This window comes from Watersipora subatra, chromosome 5, assembly GCF_963576615.1.
Source record: "Watersipora subatra chromosome 5, tzWatSuba1.1, whole genome shotgun sequence".
Lineage (NCBI taxonomy): Eukaryota > Metazoa > Bryozoa > Gymnolaemata > Cheilostomatida > Watersiporidae > Watersipora > Watersipora subatra.
The window spans coordinates 2,861,758-2,876,876 of record NC_088712.1 but is presented as its reverse complement, the minus strand read 5'-3'; the positions used below and the strand labels follow the sequence as shown (position 1 = coordinate 2,876,876).

Genomic DNA, 15,119 nt, shown 5'->3' with positions numbered 1-15,119 from the left:
TGAGAGAGAGGGAATAACTCTCGGTTATCACAATATATACAGTCAAACATGGATAACTCGGCCACGGATAGCTCGAAAACATGGTTAATTCGAACAGTTTCTTTGGTCCGTTCCCACGTAATGATAAATTGCTATAGATAACTCGAACTCAACACTGTTAATTCGAACTGTTTTTTTGCCCAACGGCTACCGAAACGGTTGTTATCGCTTTAGAAAATCACTTTATTCAAAGCCATAGAGGTAAACCTCATCTTTTCGTAATTCATAAGCGTTGTTATTACCACCATCGGCAAAATAATTTTGTCAACGACTTTTCTAAAGGTTTGGTCAAATTTGATTTATACTGCTATACGATTAATAGTACGGGCTTGCCGGGTCACGCGCGCAAGGATATTCGCCACGCACATACAAAACAAAAACAGCATGTTGTTTTGTATGTGCGTGGCGAAAATCCTTGAGTGCGTGACCCGGCTAGCCCGTGACGAATAGTTTTCCGACGGTGATTCCGTGTTGAATCAACGTCGGAATGTTGAATGTTTAAAACGTCTTAAAATTGTGTTTATTAAACGTATACGTTGTCTTAGCTAAAAAAACTATTCATCGTTTGACCTAAACACAGAATACGTGTGTACATTCAATAAGTATCCATTCAAAAAGCGTGAGTGATATACAATGTACCGTTAAACCTCGTAAAACTTTTAATTGAACTGCCTCGGAGTGTTGCTCTTAACGAATCCCAGGTAAAGTAAGGGATTTTTCTTTGGTAACTTTTTCTTGAAGTTGCATAAACTTCAAGAAAAGTCGGCAAAATTGATTGTGGGTAAAACGCTCAAAAGAAAAAGATGTCTTTTCTTTTGAGCATTTCAACAACGATCAAGTTTTGCCAATGTCAATCTAAAAAAACATCCTGGCAATAACATCACCTCAAACAACAAACCAATCTCAAGTGATAGAAAAATCTCTATACTTTTTGATAAAAACGTTTTAAACTTTACATTAGAAGCATTTAATTTGAAACAAGCCATTTGTGCTTTTGATTTATATTATAGTTTGCATATGTACATGTATCTACTAATAAATAAGTAAATACATGGACTTGTGACAGTGCTCTGATAACTTGAACGCTCTGATAATTCGAACACTTTTGCTCGGTCCCGTGAAGTTCGAGTTATCCATGTTTGACTGTACATGTACTTCATGGACAGCTTCAACGACGAACCTGATGATGTATTGCTATATGTATACAAATGAAGGCAGTTTCATTTTGAAGGGGTATCACAAACGCTAAAAATATGTCCAAAGGTTAAAAGGAATAATTTTTATCAATAGTAATAAAAGTCACTGTTAATTTTTTATTAATAAATTTTGTTAATGAATTTTTCTTAAAATGTCGGCTAAAAACTGAAACCGGAGAAAGTAAAGAAGTGAATCGGCAGGACAAGACTGTGTATATACGCGAATATTTAGTATATATGTATATATATGTACGTACATATATATAATATATATATATTCTTTGCACCATCGGCAGGTTTTAACAATTAAACAATTCCCTAATCAGATCTTGTGGTTTTGCTAATTTGTTTCTTTGAAGATAACTATTGCCTCTTTTCTATTCAGCATGTCATGACGGCAAAAAGAGCTTAATCCTCTAAGCTCCTCTAAGTCTGTCCACGTCACTACTTTGTGTTTCAAAATAAGCCAATCCTTTGTAGGTGTTGGAGCTGCTGCCCGCTGACTTCTCACTCTATGAAATGCTGCCATATTTAGAGAAGATAATAGAGAACGGCGAGAGCCAGAAGAGGGAGAATATGGTGCTGCGAAACTTGCTCAGCTCTGAAAAACTTGTTGTAAGTATTTCCCTGTCACCACTTGATCTTTCTATTACCATTAATGGCAAGACAACTTCTGTTTCCTATTTAGAAGTTTTACAACGCTTTCAGGGATCTTAGTAATTACTACAGTGGCTATTTAATCTGCCATCTTAAACTTTTCTTTGCGGTTTCAACGGCGTGTCCATTAACTCTTTCGTTCCCAGAAGCACCACACGGTTACTTAACAGAAGTTGCTAAAAGGCTGATTATGGTTGTTATTAAACTGTTCACATGCGGCTGCTGATACCTGGTGGTACAAATCTGTCATTCTGTGAAGTACTTCCAATTTAAACCTTCATAGGCCTACATGGTTATGTTTACAGTGTTTTCTTGCATGTATGAACAATTTTGGAATGCTTTTACATTTTTACATCAGTTTTTGTTATGCACACCTGATTATAATATCTGAAATAGCAACATAATTGTGCTTAAATTGGACAAATGACTGTAATTAATCTTAAAATATTATGGTTGCTATTACATCTAGGAAGTATTATCGTTTCGAATCAATTGTTACAACTCTCTCTCTTGTGATATAGCTGTTTTCAATCTCATGCATTAGCGGCTGGTTCGATTGCAAATTTTTATACATTTCTTAAATATGTTAGAATACTGCAGCATCGATGTTACGTAGTAGAAGCAGTATTATTATTTCTGTGATTCATTTGAGCACAGCAATGTTTCTTCTTTGTGGCAGCAGAGCAAGAGATGTTGTTGAATTTCTGGCAGCAGAGAAGTCGACTATGATTGCTATGAAGTGAATTCCTTTCCTGATTCATTTTTTTCACTCCAAAGTGTTCAAAGGATCAAGTGTACATATATAATATATAATTATGATATAATGTTTGGGTTGCTTGCCATGTTCTTCCACTTATTAGTGGAAAGTTTTTACGCTAGTTACTAGGGTTGTTCGATAGTCGATTGCGATAGTTGATAGTTGTCTTCTCAATGTGAATATGGTTGCCTATTTTTAGCCAATCGAAACATCCGAAACTAATATATCGTTACCGAATAATAAAAAATAGTATAACCCGATAGTTATCGCCCTCGGATAGCTCGCACGCATGGTTAACTCGAATGGTTTCTTTGGTCCGTTCCCACGTAATGATAAATTGCCTTAGATCACTCGACCTCAACTTTGTTAACTCGAACAGTTTTTTGCCCAACGACTACCGAGACGGTTGTTATCGCTTTAGAATATCACTTTTTTCAAAGCCATAGAGATAAACCTCAACTTTTAGTACGTAATTCTCAGGCGTCATTATTACCATCATCGACAAAATATTTTCGTTAATAACTTTCTAAAGGTTTGCAAAAATCAGATTTTGCCAAATACAGTCAAACATGGATAACTCGAACTTCAAGGGACCGAGCAAAAGTGTTCGAATTATCAGAGCATTCAAGTTATCAGAGCACTGTCACAAGTCCATGTATTTACTTATTTATTAGTAGATACATGTACATATGCAAACTATAATATAAATCAAAAGCACAAATGGCTTGTTTCGAATTAAATGCTTCTAATGTAAAGTTTAAAACGTTTTTATCAAAAAGTATAGAGATTTTTCTATCACTTGAGATTGGTTTGTTGTTTGAGGTGATGTTATTGCCAGGACGTTTTTTTAGATTGACATTGGCAAAACTTGATCGTTGTTGAAATGCTCAAAAGAAAAGACATCTTTTTCTTTTGAGCGTTTTACCCACGATCAATTTTGCCGAGTTTTCTTGAAGTTTATGCAACTTCAAGAAAAAGTTACCAAAGAAAAATCCCTTACTTTACCTGGGATTCGTTAAGAGCAACACTCCGAGGCAGTTCAATTAAAAGTTTTACGAGGTTTAACGGTACATTGTATATCACTCACGCTTTTTGAATGGATAGTTATTGAATGTACACACATATTCTGTGTTTAGGTCAAACGATGAATAGTTTTTTAGCTATGACAACGTATACGTTTAACCCTTTCTTGCATGAATATAGTTGCCATTGAGCTAGAGGAGAATAAGCAAGCAAAAACTGCACATTTACACACAAAATACACAAAACATTTATTATTTTACTTCCACCCCATCTTATACATAGGTAAAAATTAATGTCCTCATATGGGGACGCCATGCATTTATGAAACAATGCGCTTTGTCCTCATATGAGGACAAACAACAGTTAGTTGGTTGCATTATAGGCTGTAATCAGACAAAGTCACTTGGTATGATATGCTCCAAAGCATTCTGGGCAGAGAGCTTTTTTGCAAATTCTGCACAAGTATCTTGTTTTGCTGTGGCAGGTTGGAGCAACACATCGGCTTGCATATTTCATAGCTGACTTTTCTGGCCAGTGTCCAGCATCAAGGTTGTATCTAAAGTGATTCAACCAGTGATGTGAAAATTGTGAGCTTTTAAGGTGTAGGATTATAGCAATATGTACATGTTGACTAAATAAACATTTTTACAAGTAAAAATTTTAAAATAAATGAGTAAACTATTACTTTTACTAAAATTATTAGTAAACTCAAGACTATTCAGTAATTGAAAATTTCATAATGATCCCTTTGCTTACCTGATCTCATCTGGTACCCTTGTTCTGATGTTTGTTAGACAAGGAGGGTGTACATATGAGCTTGATGGCCTCCCTTTTCTTTGATTTGACATTGTCCAGCCTTGTGTAATTAGCGCTTGTGCCACAGAGCTGCGGAACTCAAGCAAGTCAACGCTGTCTCCATGTTCCCAGCGATGGATCAGCCATCCATTCACAATTGTGACATTTACAAAGTGAAAAAACAGACGTAAATACCAACGCTTGTGCTTCAGGCTGTGCCTGTAACATGAAATCAGAAAATCTGTTAAATCTACTCCTCCCATATGTTTGTTATAGACTTCAATAGCACGAGGCCTGATAACATCTACATGCTTCTTTGCTTTTTTGTCCCATCGTTGTACTACGCTGGTTGGTTGCATGCCAACAAATGAGCTTGCAGTGTAGACAAAATTGTTATCATTCCACTTCACAATGGTGATGTTGTCTTTGTTGGTAGCATAGGTAGCACTTCCTCTTGTTCTCATACCTTTATCACAAATCAAAACCTCATCTGCGCCGCATAGCCGGTTTTTGCGGAGAGTACCAACAGCATATATCTTCTTCTTCTTTAGCTCACTCAACAGCTCCAGCGTTGTAAACAAGTTGTCAAAGTAAACCTTATGGTTCTTGCCAGCCAAACGGTCTGATAACCGCATCACAACATCTGGGCTCAGTCCTAGGACTTTTTCAGGTCTATTACCGCTTGCTCCTTGATACAATTCAAAGTCATAAACGTAGCCTGACACACCTGATCTCACCCATATTTTGTAACCCCATTTCTTTGGTTTACTCTTGATATATTGCTTTAGACTACTCTGGCCAGTGAAAGGAACCATCTGCTCATCAATACTATGACATTCTTCAGCATCTACACTTGTAAGAAACCTTTTCCGAAGAGCTTCCATCACAGGGCGCAGCTTCCATACTTTATCAGTAGAGTTTGCATCATGCTTTTCATTATCTACAAAGTGAAGGTGACGGCGTATGGCTTCAAATCTATTGACACTCATTGCATCAGCAATCAATCCACATCGAGTTCCTTGGTTGCTGGACCAATACATCCGTAATCTTGGATATCTTATGTAGGTGATCACAATGTTTATCCCCAAAAAAACCATAAGTTCCCCTCTTGTAAGATTGAATGCAGAGTTGATGTTTACCTGCGAGGCGTACAGATTTGTGTTATACACAATGTCATCTAGCAAGTCATTGTCAAAAAAATGCTTGAATATATTGACTGGTGTTTCAGTATTTGCAAGGTTTACTTGACGTTTACCAGTAAAGACAGGTTCGTTATGCGCATAGTCGTTGTCATTGTTGATTGTCCAACTAGTTGATGCTTTGATAATGGTTGATGGTATTGCTTCGTTTCGACCAAATGTTGAAGGTGTAGAGTTAGCAACTGGTGGTGTCTTACACATTTGCTCCTGTGAAGCTGCAGCTGAAGTAGATGCTGAAGAACCAGAAGTCGACCCAACGGCCACTTTTCTTCTCTTCTGTGGCAAAGGAGTTGTTGCGACGGCTGAAGTAGAAGGTTGAGAAGGCGGAGAACAGACAGAACTCAAACTGCTGTTGCCATAGAATTTTTCACTGCTCAAACTAAAAGTGTTTTTGGAGTATTCCCAGTCAGAGTCATCGCTAACCTGTTCCTCTGGAGCATTCACATTGTAGTCTGCGTCAAAATCACTGCAGTCACCTGATGATGAAATGTAGCCATCTTCAGAGTCTGAGCATAAAATAGCCTGCAGTGCCTCAGAGGCTGCTTTTCTGGAGCGCTGACTACTCATAGTTGAGAGATGCAGAAACTTCAGCAAGACTAAAACAATGTAGACAGTGTTATTATCAAAAAAATTTCTAGTGAAGACTTTATGCATAGTGAAATTTTCATTCAGTTATTGCATGATGTCCTCAAATGAGGACAATTCATTTAAGCCACTTTGAAAGTTTTACAAGCTTGTGAACAACATTGTTATGTTTCAATCATTTACCTGAAAGACTGATCAAGCTCAGAAAAAAAAGACACTTTTCTAATAAGAAGAGGAACTGAAGAAATAGCAAAAGAATCACTGATAATTAGCAAACTCACCTTGTGCACAGCTGCCTGACTTCAGATTTCCCTCCAGACCTTGACCTACTTCTTATGACCTCAATAACAGTACAACAGGAGAGAACAATTTGTAGAATATTAATTGAATGATACAAGGAAAAACAACTTCTAATTTTTAAGTTTAAAAATTGGATGTAGTATTTTGTCCTCATATGAGGACGTCATGCAAGAAAGGGTTAATAAAAACAATTTTAAGACGTTTTAAACATTCAACATTCCGACGTTGATTCAACACGGAATCAACGTCGGAAAACTATTCGTCACGGGCTAGCCGGGTCACGCACTCAAGGATTTTCGCCACGCACATACAAAACAACATGCTGTTTTTGTTTTGTAAGTGCGTGGCGAAAATCCTTGCGCGCGTGACCCGGCAAGCCCATGCTATTAATCGTATAGCAGTATAAATCAAATTTGACCAAACCTTTAGAAAAGTCGTTGACAAAATTATTTTGCCGATGGTGGTAATAACAACGCTTATGAATTACAAAAAGATGAGGTTTACCTCTATGGCTTTGAATAAAGTGATTTTCTAAAGCGATAACAACCGTTTCGGTAGCCGTTGGGCAAAAAAACAGTTCGAATTAACAGTGTTGAGTTCGAGTTATCTATAGCAATTTATCATTACGTGGGAACGGACCAAAGAAACCGTTCGAATTAACCATGTTTTCGAGCTATCCGTGGCCGAGTTATCCATGTTTGACTGTATCCGTTTAGCGATGGTCCCCTGAAAGCTATGTAAAGTGAGCTAACCTTCGAATAAAAATCGGCAAACTTGATCTTGGTTAAAATGCTCAAAAAAAAGATGTATTTTCTTCTGAGCATTTCAACAGCGATCAAGTTTTGCCAATTTTAATCTGAAAATGTCCTGGCAATAACATCACCTAAAACAGCAAACCAATCTCCAAGTGACAAAAAAGTCAATGCTTTCTGGTGATTTTTTTAAAACTTTACCCTAAAAGCCTTTTAATTTGCAACAAGCCATGTAGGCGTTTGATTTATATATAGTTTGTATATGTACATTTATCTACTAATAAGTGCATGGACTTGTGACAGTGCTCTGATAACTCGAACACCTTTTCTTATTCCTTCCCACAATCCTCGATCTTTTCAGGCACGATAATACGATAGTTTTACCAACTGCCAAGTCACGTGATAAATATCGGTATAAAAGAATAAGTATCGGGATAAATAATAATTTGATACTATCGGTGAGACAACTCCAACGATAGCCGATAAGACCTTTTCAAACAACAAATGCCATCCCTACTTGTTACCCTACTAGTTACCTGTTGGCTATTACTCGCTCTCCTTGCACGCGCTTTGTGTTAAATGTACTGTTTTTAGACACGTTAGAAATAGTTTTCAAGGAGTGTTTTAGTCATATAGATGTTCATTTTGACTACAGTAATCCCACTACTTTGCAGCTCAGCTTTCACATCTCCAATGCTTCACGGGGTAAAAGATTTTTCGTAAAGATTAATGACAAAAATTTAAAAAAAACTTAAGGACATAAATCTATCTTATACTCTTGCCCGATGAGATCCCTTCAGGAACATCATTGGGTAGCAGTTGTCGCAGTTCAGTTTTCCTGCTGCATTTTGTGAAGTGTAAAAGTACAGTGTTTGTGGTATTGTGTTTGCTAAATGTCCTTGACCCTCAAAAACATCTAAAAAAAACATAATAAAAAAGGAAACTGCTGACAATTAATGAATAAGTGACTTTATTAGACTGTTTCTAGTTATCAGATTCTAAGGTTTCGTGAAGAGTGCGGTACAGATTAGGGAGATATCGCTGTTTGGAGCTGCACTAACCAGCCTTGTGTGAAAATATCTGTTATTTGAAACAACATGAATTCAAAGAGCAAAATGATGAATTGACTACTTACTTACTTATGAATTGCAGGTGGAAAGAGCACGAATTTTGCAAGAGAGAACAAAGTTCACCGTAACAGAGAGAAGTCTTTGCTCTGTCTGTCAGAATAAGATCAGCACTAGGTAGGTCAAACCATCTTTAGTGCTAACGTGTAATCTTTTGTTTTAATATACTGTAGACACTTTATAGTGTAACTATTTATGTTACACAAACAGTAAAATACATGTAAATTGTTCTAAGATCTTCCCAAACTCACCCCTCAAGGCTGGTTCACATTATATTGGCGTTTATTCCTCAATACTTCGGTGATTGTTGATGATAACGAAGTTCACACTATCACAAACCCATCGGCTTTTGCATCATTGACGTAGTGCTCTCATTTTTCTTTTTAAATTTTTGCGAAGAAACTTCTTTGTTTTTGCATGACTGAAATCAAATATTAGTACCACAGCAACGGCCATAAACGGAAATAAATCACACTATCGGCGGCCGAGAATTACCATCGCCGAAATGGTTCAAAGTTGAAAGGAGGTCGTCGATGCTCGGTGAAATATCGGGAAAGTTTGACAGCTGCAAACTTCCCCGACATTTCCGCTTTGCTTCGTCGACGCCATCGGTTTGCAGTTCATGTTATCGATGATGAACGCCAAAAGGAAGACTCGTACCTACGGCATAATAGCGTGAACGAGGCTTTAGTCCCCTCAAAAAAGGAAAAAACTAACCGTCACTTTTTAATTTAATGCATCTGTACAGTAACCGTGGTATTATTGGTTTGCATCGACAACTTTTCTTTTTCTCATGACTTTCCCTCAGTTTAGGGTTTTTGCTTACAATAATTTTTTCATTAGGTCAAGGGGAGTGACACCTTTAATGTCAATTTAAATACTTTTTTAACTCTTTGCTACCCAGCATGGTGTAATCTTAGAAGAAACAAGAGAAATAACGTCGCATACGTCTAAGGTGAAGTAAACCAAATGTCGATAAAAGATCGGTTTCAGTGAGACTTGAACTTATGGCAATCAGCTTGGTAGACCGACATCTAACACTTGCACCTATTGACTGCCCTTAAGTATTCCTGAATACTTGTGCACCTACTTACTCGTATTATTTGTGTTTTATCAACACATCTGACGATCTCTCATGACACATTAGACTGCAAGGGTGTTAGTATATATAATAGAGATACCCTTAAGGCGTGGTCACACGAGCACCGAACCGGCGTAGTATCGGTTCGGAGGCTGGTTCGGTTCGTGGCACATGTCACATGGCATCCGAAGTCACTTCGCTTCCTAGATGCCATATGTATAGAGACAGCACACTCTTTCATTAGTAGTTTTATGTATTTGAGTTGAATATTTATAGTGTAAACAAAAAACTTTGAGGAACAACTATTAATTATAATTACACAGCAGATTTATCAGAAGATCGTTCAGTTGCTCAAAATAAATCACTCGATACAAAGATTTTGCCAACCCTTTCCATCAACATAATTATTTTTTATTTATTTTTTTTATTAACATATGAATGTTTTTCTATGCTGAGTACATAAACAAAAACAGTCTTTATCATAGTACTGTTGTTTTACATAAATAAATCAGTCAACGATACTTCATCGGGATGAATATGACACATTACTTATATTCTACACGAAAGAAAATCGCAACCATTCTCTTAAATTTATGCAAAACATAAGTGCAACATCTTACATTTATGCAACACAATCACAAGTCCGGGTGAACCTTGTCATAAATTGCTTCATGTTGTTTATTTATCGAAATAAAAGTATCGTCTCATTTATTTTTTAACTTTACTCAGACGCACGTAAGGAAAAATGTGACGCGTGCTCGCTAGAATTCTAGAATTTTAACCAGCCAATAAGAGCAAGTGTTCGGCCACGAAATTTCGAGCAGGACCGAAATGGTTTTTTTCGGCCAGAAATGTCTTCGGCCGAACTTTTTACAGCTGAAAGCGTTGTCGTTTTGCGTCATTTAGTTCGGTTCAGCGCTTGTCCCTCTTTATGCTTCCTTTTTTCCCCAAGTGGGCAAGAGAGAAAATGATATGGCACTCTCGTTATTCAAATCAAATTTGAGAACTCGCACCGATTTGATATTTTACGTTATAGGGAATTTCTTATATAATACGAAGCAAAACTTTACATAAATTTTTTTACAATAACTGGAATTTACATAAAAGGAGGTTCATGTTATAGAGGTGTCGACTGAAATTATATATATCATTGAAGCAGTTGTTTTATATAAAGCCGTGTAAACAACTAACATTTGAAAAATAAACAATATACGAAAAACTGAATTCTAATAATAATAAATTTAAAATGTTTATAATGTTATCATAGAGAGACTATATGGAAGAGTAGCTTAAGTAATACATTGCCTCATAGGTAGAGAAGATAAACATGGGGAAACACAACTCCCTGTAACTTAACTAGCTAAAGTCTAAACTAAAGTGTCTGATATACTTTTTTACATTTAATAAGCAGTTTTTGCCTGTCAATTCTTTTTCTTTTACAAAACTGAGTTATTTCGAAAATCTTTGCTCATCTTTTCGTGAGAATGCCGCTGTCAGATAAAATATTTCTCAAATATTATAAGACGAAATATTAGTATGTAAAAAAAGTGATAGGGCGTTTAACTGTATAGATATTTATGGAGGCTGAAAAAACACATACAGCATTGTGCAAAGGTAGGGAGCCTCCTACTATAATTTAGTATTTCAAATGATATATAATCAGTTGTAATTTTATATTCATATTTTTATAATTTTGTAATTATGTATATTACAAAGTATATTATATAATATGTATACAAAATATATTAATATATATATAATATGTATAAGTATAATATATATATATATATATATATATATATATGTTACAGTCATTATGTGCAAAAGCATAGGACCGTCAAATGCATTACATAATGAGCTCAGACTTTGTCGGCCATTTTCACTATCACCCGTGAGCATGTCAAAGTTGGATGATTTATCAATATTATTACTGCCAAAAGTAAAAATTATCACTTTCAGTGGTATTATTGTTCAATAGAAATCACCCACTCTGTAGATCTAAAGTTAGTGCAACCTCCGGAGGTGCAGTGTATCTCACAAAACTATTCATTGCTAAGAAAAAGTTGTAATAAAAATGAAGTTTTCAGAAAGTGAAACTACGCTCAAATTGTAAACATATTTTATTGGCTCAACACATGCTGAAATTTGTTTCCTTTTGTTAAAGTAAGGATATCATGAGCTAATTAATTAACTACTTAGTAGTCAGAAAGGTTTTGTACGAAACCTCATGCAGCACCTGGCCATCCCAAATGCTTTGCCGAGCCATACTACGGGGCTCGTGGTAGCGAAAGAGTTGAGCATATTTTTGGACACGCAGTCGTAACTCCGAGTTGTCATTATGCCAGAAATACCTATTCTCGAAAAGTAAAATTTTGTATCACATCACCTAGCTTTGTTGTATTTTCATCCGGGTTGCATGTTGCGTTTCACATGAGCACGTGACCCCTTTTACCAAATACTCTCATGCCCGCCTTGATATCTGGTGAATAGTACAAAAGGTTACTCTTTGTTAAGAATTTTATCAATCGCGGTTTTGCTTCTACTACATGTTGGGAGAAGTCTAAGCTAGCATTAGCTGTTAAGTTTGGCTCACTAGTCATTCCATCTTAGACATCAGATAGAGGAATTTTTATGTCTAATTAATTTCATTGAAGGCACTTAAGTTCTGCTTCGTGTCATCTGTTACAGCTCCTTCGTGAGACAACCCTCCGGTGACCTCGCCCACATTGGCTGTCTGAAGGAATCTACCTAAATATACTCAATGTTTTCTAAAACCAAAATTTCCCACTCTTCTTACGGGGTGAATGCGTGACGTTGTGCAAGACTCATTCCATTGGCCTAGTCAGCTGACGTTTTACATCCTTTTCAGTGGCACAATTTTGATTCTTTCATTATTTTCTTTATACAGTATATTATAATATATTATAATAATAATTGGCTTAAACAGTGCACATATTCTGTGATTTAATGTTTTTGAGTTTTCGTTGCAAGTATGTACACATTCGGACTTTTCTCTGCCCTCCAGGCTTGTAAAAAAGGATTTTAGTTTGTTTCATACGCGTACACTTCAAACTATACCTTGTAGATAGTTCCTTTTTGTTACCAAATGCTCATTGTATTGTTAGTTACAGCCAATATATATTTACTAGATTTCAAAATTTCCATTCCCGTAGATGCCAGTTACTTAATTATCTAACAGCATATTATATTTTGTGTGTTACAACCGCCCTTAAAAATGTTCAGTTGGAGTTGTCTTTTCTCTCGCATGGTTTTGAAACCTTAAAATATTGCATAGTTTTTTGAGGTTTTCAGTGGCTTACATTGCTATCTAACCTTGGCAGCTCTCTAATCGCTTTGATCGCTGGAACCACGCATGTCTGCAGCTGTCAAAACTCTTGCAACTTCATTTTGGTATGTCAAATTCTAAGTGTTACTCTTGTAAACATGCCATTCGCTAGAGGCAGCCTTTGTTTGCAGCAAGAAGTTATTATCCTGCCTTGAAGGTTTGCCAACAAAAGACCAACATTTATTTGTTATAGTAGATCACAAAATAGGACATTGAAACTATTTATTGTTAAAACCCTTATATAAAGCTTCTAAAAATAGTATTTTCATCACTACCGATTGAAGTATGTTTTTCTAGAAGTTTTTAGATTTGGGAAATTAACTTAATATAAAGTTATTTTTTATACGCATGCTTTAATAGATGCATTAACTGATATACCCTAGGACACTTATATTTCGCTAGTATTTAGTTTCGTGAGTAGCTCACAGAGTAAAATTTCGCTGCAACTTAATTTCGTAGCTCTGATGAGTGCGATAATATAGTGATGTGAATATAAATGCAGTGGAACAAAGATAATTAGATTCCTCAGGTTCAGTTCACTGATAAGAAAAAAAATTCAATTTGGTACTAGTTTGTAATTGTGAAGCGCAGGTAGAATGGTGTGAGCGAGGTCGATAATGCTATTTGATCGCTTGCTGCCATTTGTTTCTTGGACTATCAATGAACAAAGCTATTTAATTTCGCGTTTTCGCTCGTTCGTTATGATAGTTTAGTTTCGCACATGAAATTTTTGTGAGAGGATGACTCCGCGAAAACGCGTAAGTTTGGTGAGGCGATTACATAAGTGTCCTAGGGTAGATACATCTATTAAACTGTCTGCCACAGCAGGTTGTGTGATACGACTCTTGATTCGTAAGCCTTCATAGTTGATGAATGAGATATAACTCATGCATATTTGATTCAATGAATTACGTGGATTTTCATTGTACAGATTACAGTTTCCATTGTAATTCTTCCTATCTGAAATCAGCTTCATCGAAATTTGTTTCACAGATTCGAAATGTCTCACAAATTCATTGTTCAATTTTTATTTGAAATTTGTTTATTACTCAGATTCATCGTTATTTAAAGGTGAATCTTGAATCAATGTTATATTGTCAGAAAAGATGATAAGGCTTTCGTATCCATATCGTGCTTTGTGTAGCAGTAGGAGTGTTTTAAATTTGCCAAATTTTACTCAATCGAAAAGTTCTGTACATGCAATTACGAGATGACTAAAATGTTGGCCAAGGTGGTGCTCGAACCCTTAACATCCGGCGTAGGAAACCGATGCTCTAACCACCTGAGCTAATCAGCCACTTTCTGAAGCCTCAAAACTTGTGTTGATACGAGAAAACAGATTTGTTGGTGTGGGTCTTGAACTCCCAACGTTTTCCTAGTTGTACTTACATTCTCACCAACTGAGCTAGCATACCACCTTTTCAAGGCTTGAAATATTTATGCCTTTCAAAGTATAAAGATTGCTTTGCGACTAAAGCAAACAGATTAACAGACAGATGAATGGAAAATGGTCAATAATAATATAGATTTCTATATATTCCTATTTTATTATATTATTTTTATTATGTTTAGTATCAAAAAGTTAGTAAGATATCAATAACAGGTTATTTTATATGCAGTAATATCTGAAAGAGTCAAAAACTGAGAACACGTTATCACAGGTGTAGCAGCTAGTGAGTCAATGATCTGCGCATTGGTTTTTGGGCGTTGACCTCTTTCGGCAATGTAATCAAACTGGTTTTTCTGTGAAGTACTTTTTGTGACGCTTCTGTGGGAATATATAGTCCTGTAAGAGAATCACAGTGGTGCTGAGCACGTTTAATCCTCACTCTCGTCCCATAATTCATAGCGAGCTCTCTTTGTATTTTGCGAGCCTCGTATTGTTCGACAAGGACAGTTGTAAATTTCGGTTTCTGTTTGGTCGGTTTTTTAGGGTAGAGTTTTGGTAGTTTGTGAAACTCGGCGATGAGATCGCTTACGTTCCGAGGACTATCAAAGTCTGGTTTTGGCGTTTTTGGTCGCATGACAGGAAGCTTTGATTGATCTGCTTTATTTTGGCGAATGTTTGAAAGGATTGCACCGAATCCTTTCTTCTTGCTGAGAATGCTAAGTACACCTACTGCCTTGTTGACATCTGGCAGCTGCTTCTGTCCCGTGACAAGTTCCAGTTTTGTGTTGCAAACTTCGATTCTTCTTTGGAGATTTTCTTCTCGTTTTGTCAGCTCGGCTCTGATAGCTGTAAAAAATAAGGTTTCTATAATT

General features: G+C 36.3%; 1 protein-coding gene across 1 annotated transcript in view; it reads left to right on the top strand.

Moving 5' to 3' along the window:
• Window positions 1–12,669, top strand: part of LOC137396244 (vam6/Vps39-like protein) — a 50,313-nt gene extending 37,644 nt beyond the window's left edge. The window contains exons 18-20 of the mRNA XM_068082428.1: window positions 1,716–1,850; window positions 8,456–8,547; window positions 12,200–12,669. Of these exons, the coding sequence (XP_067938529.1) occupies window positions 1,716–1,850; window positions 8,456–8,547; window positions 12,200–12,263 (291 nt within the window). The 3' untranslated portion in view covers window positions 12,264–12,669. The remainder of the gene's footprint in view (window positions 1–1,715; window positions 1,851–8,455; window positions 8,548–12,199) is intronic.
• Window positions 12,670–15,119: the final 2,450 nt, after the last annotated feature.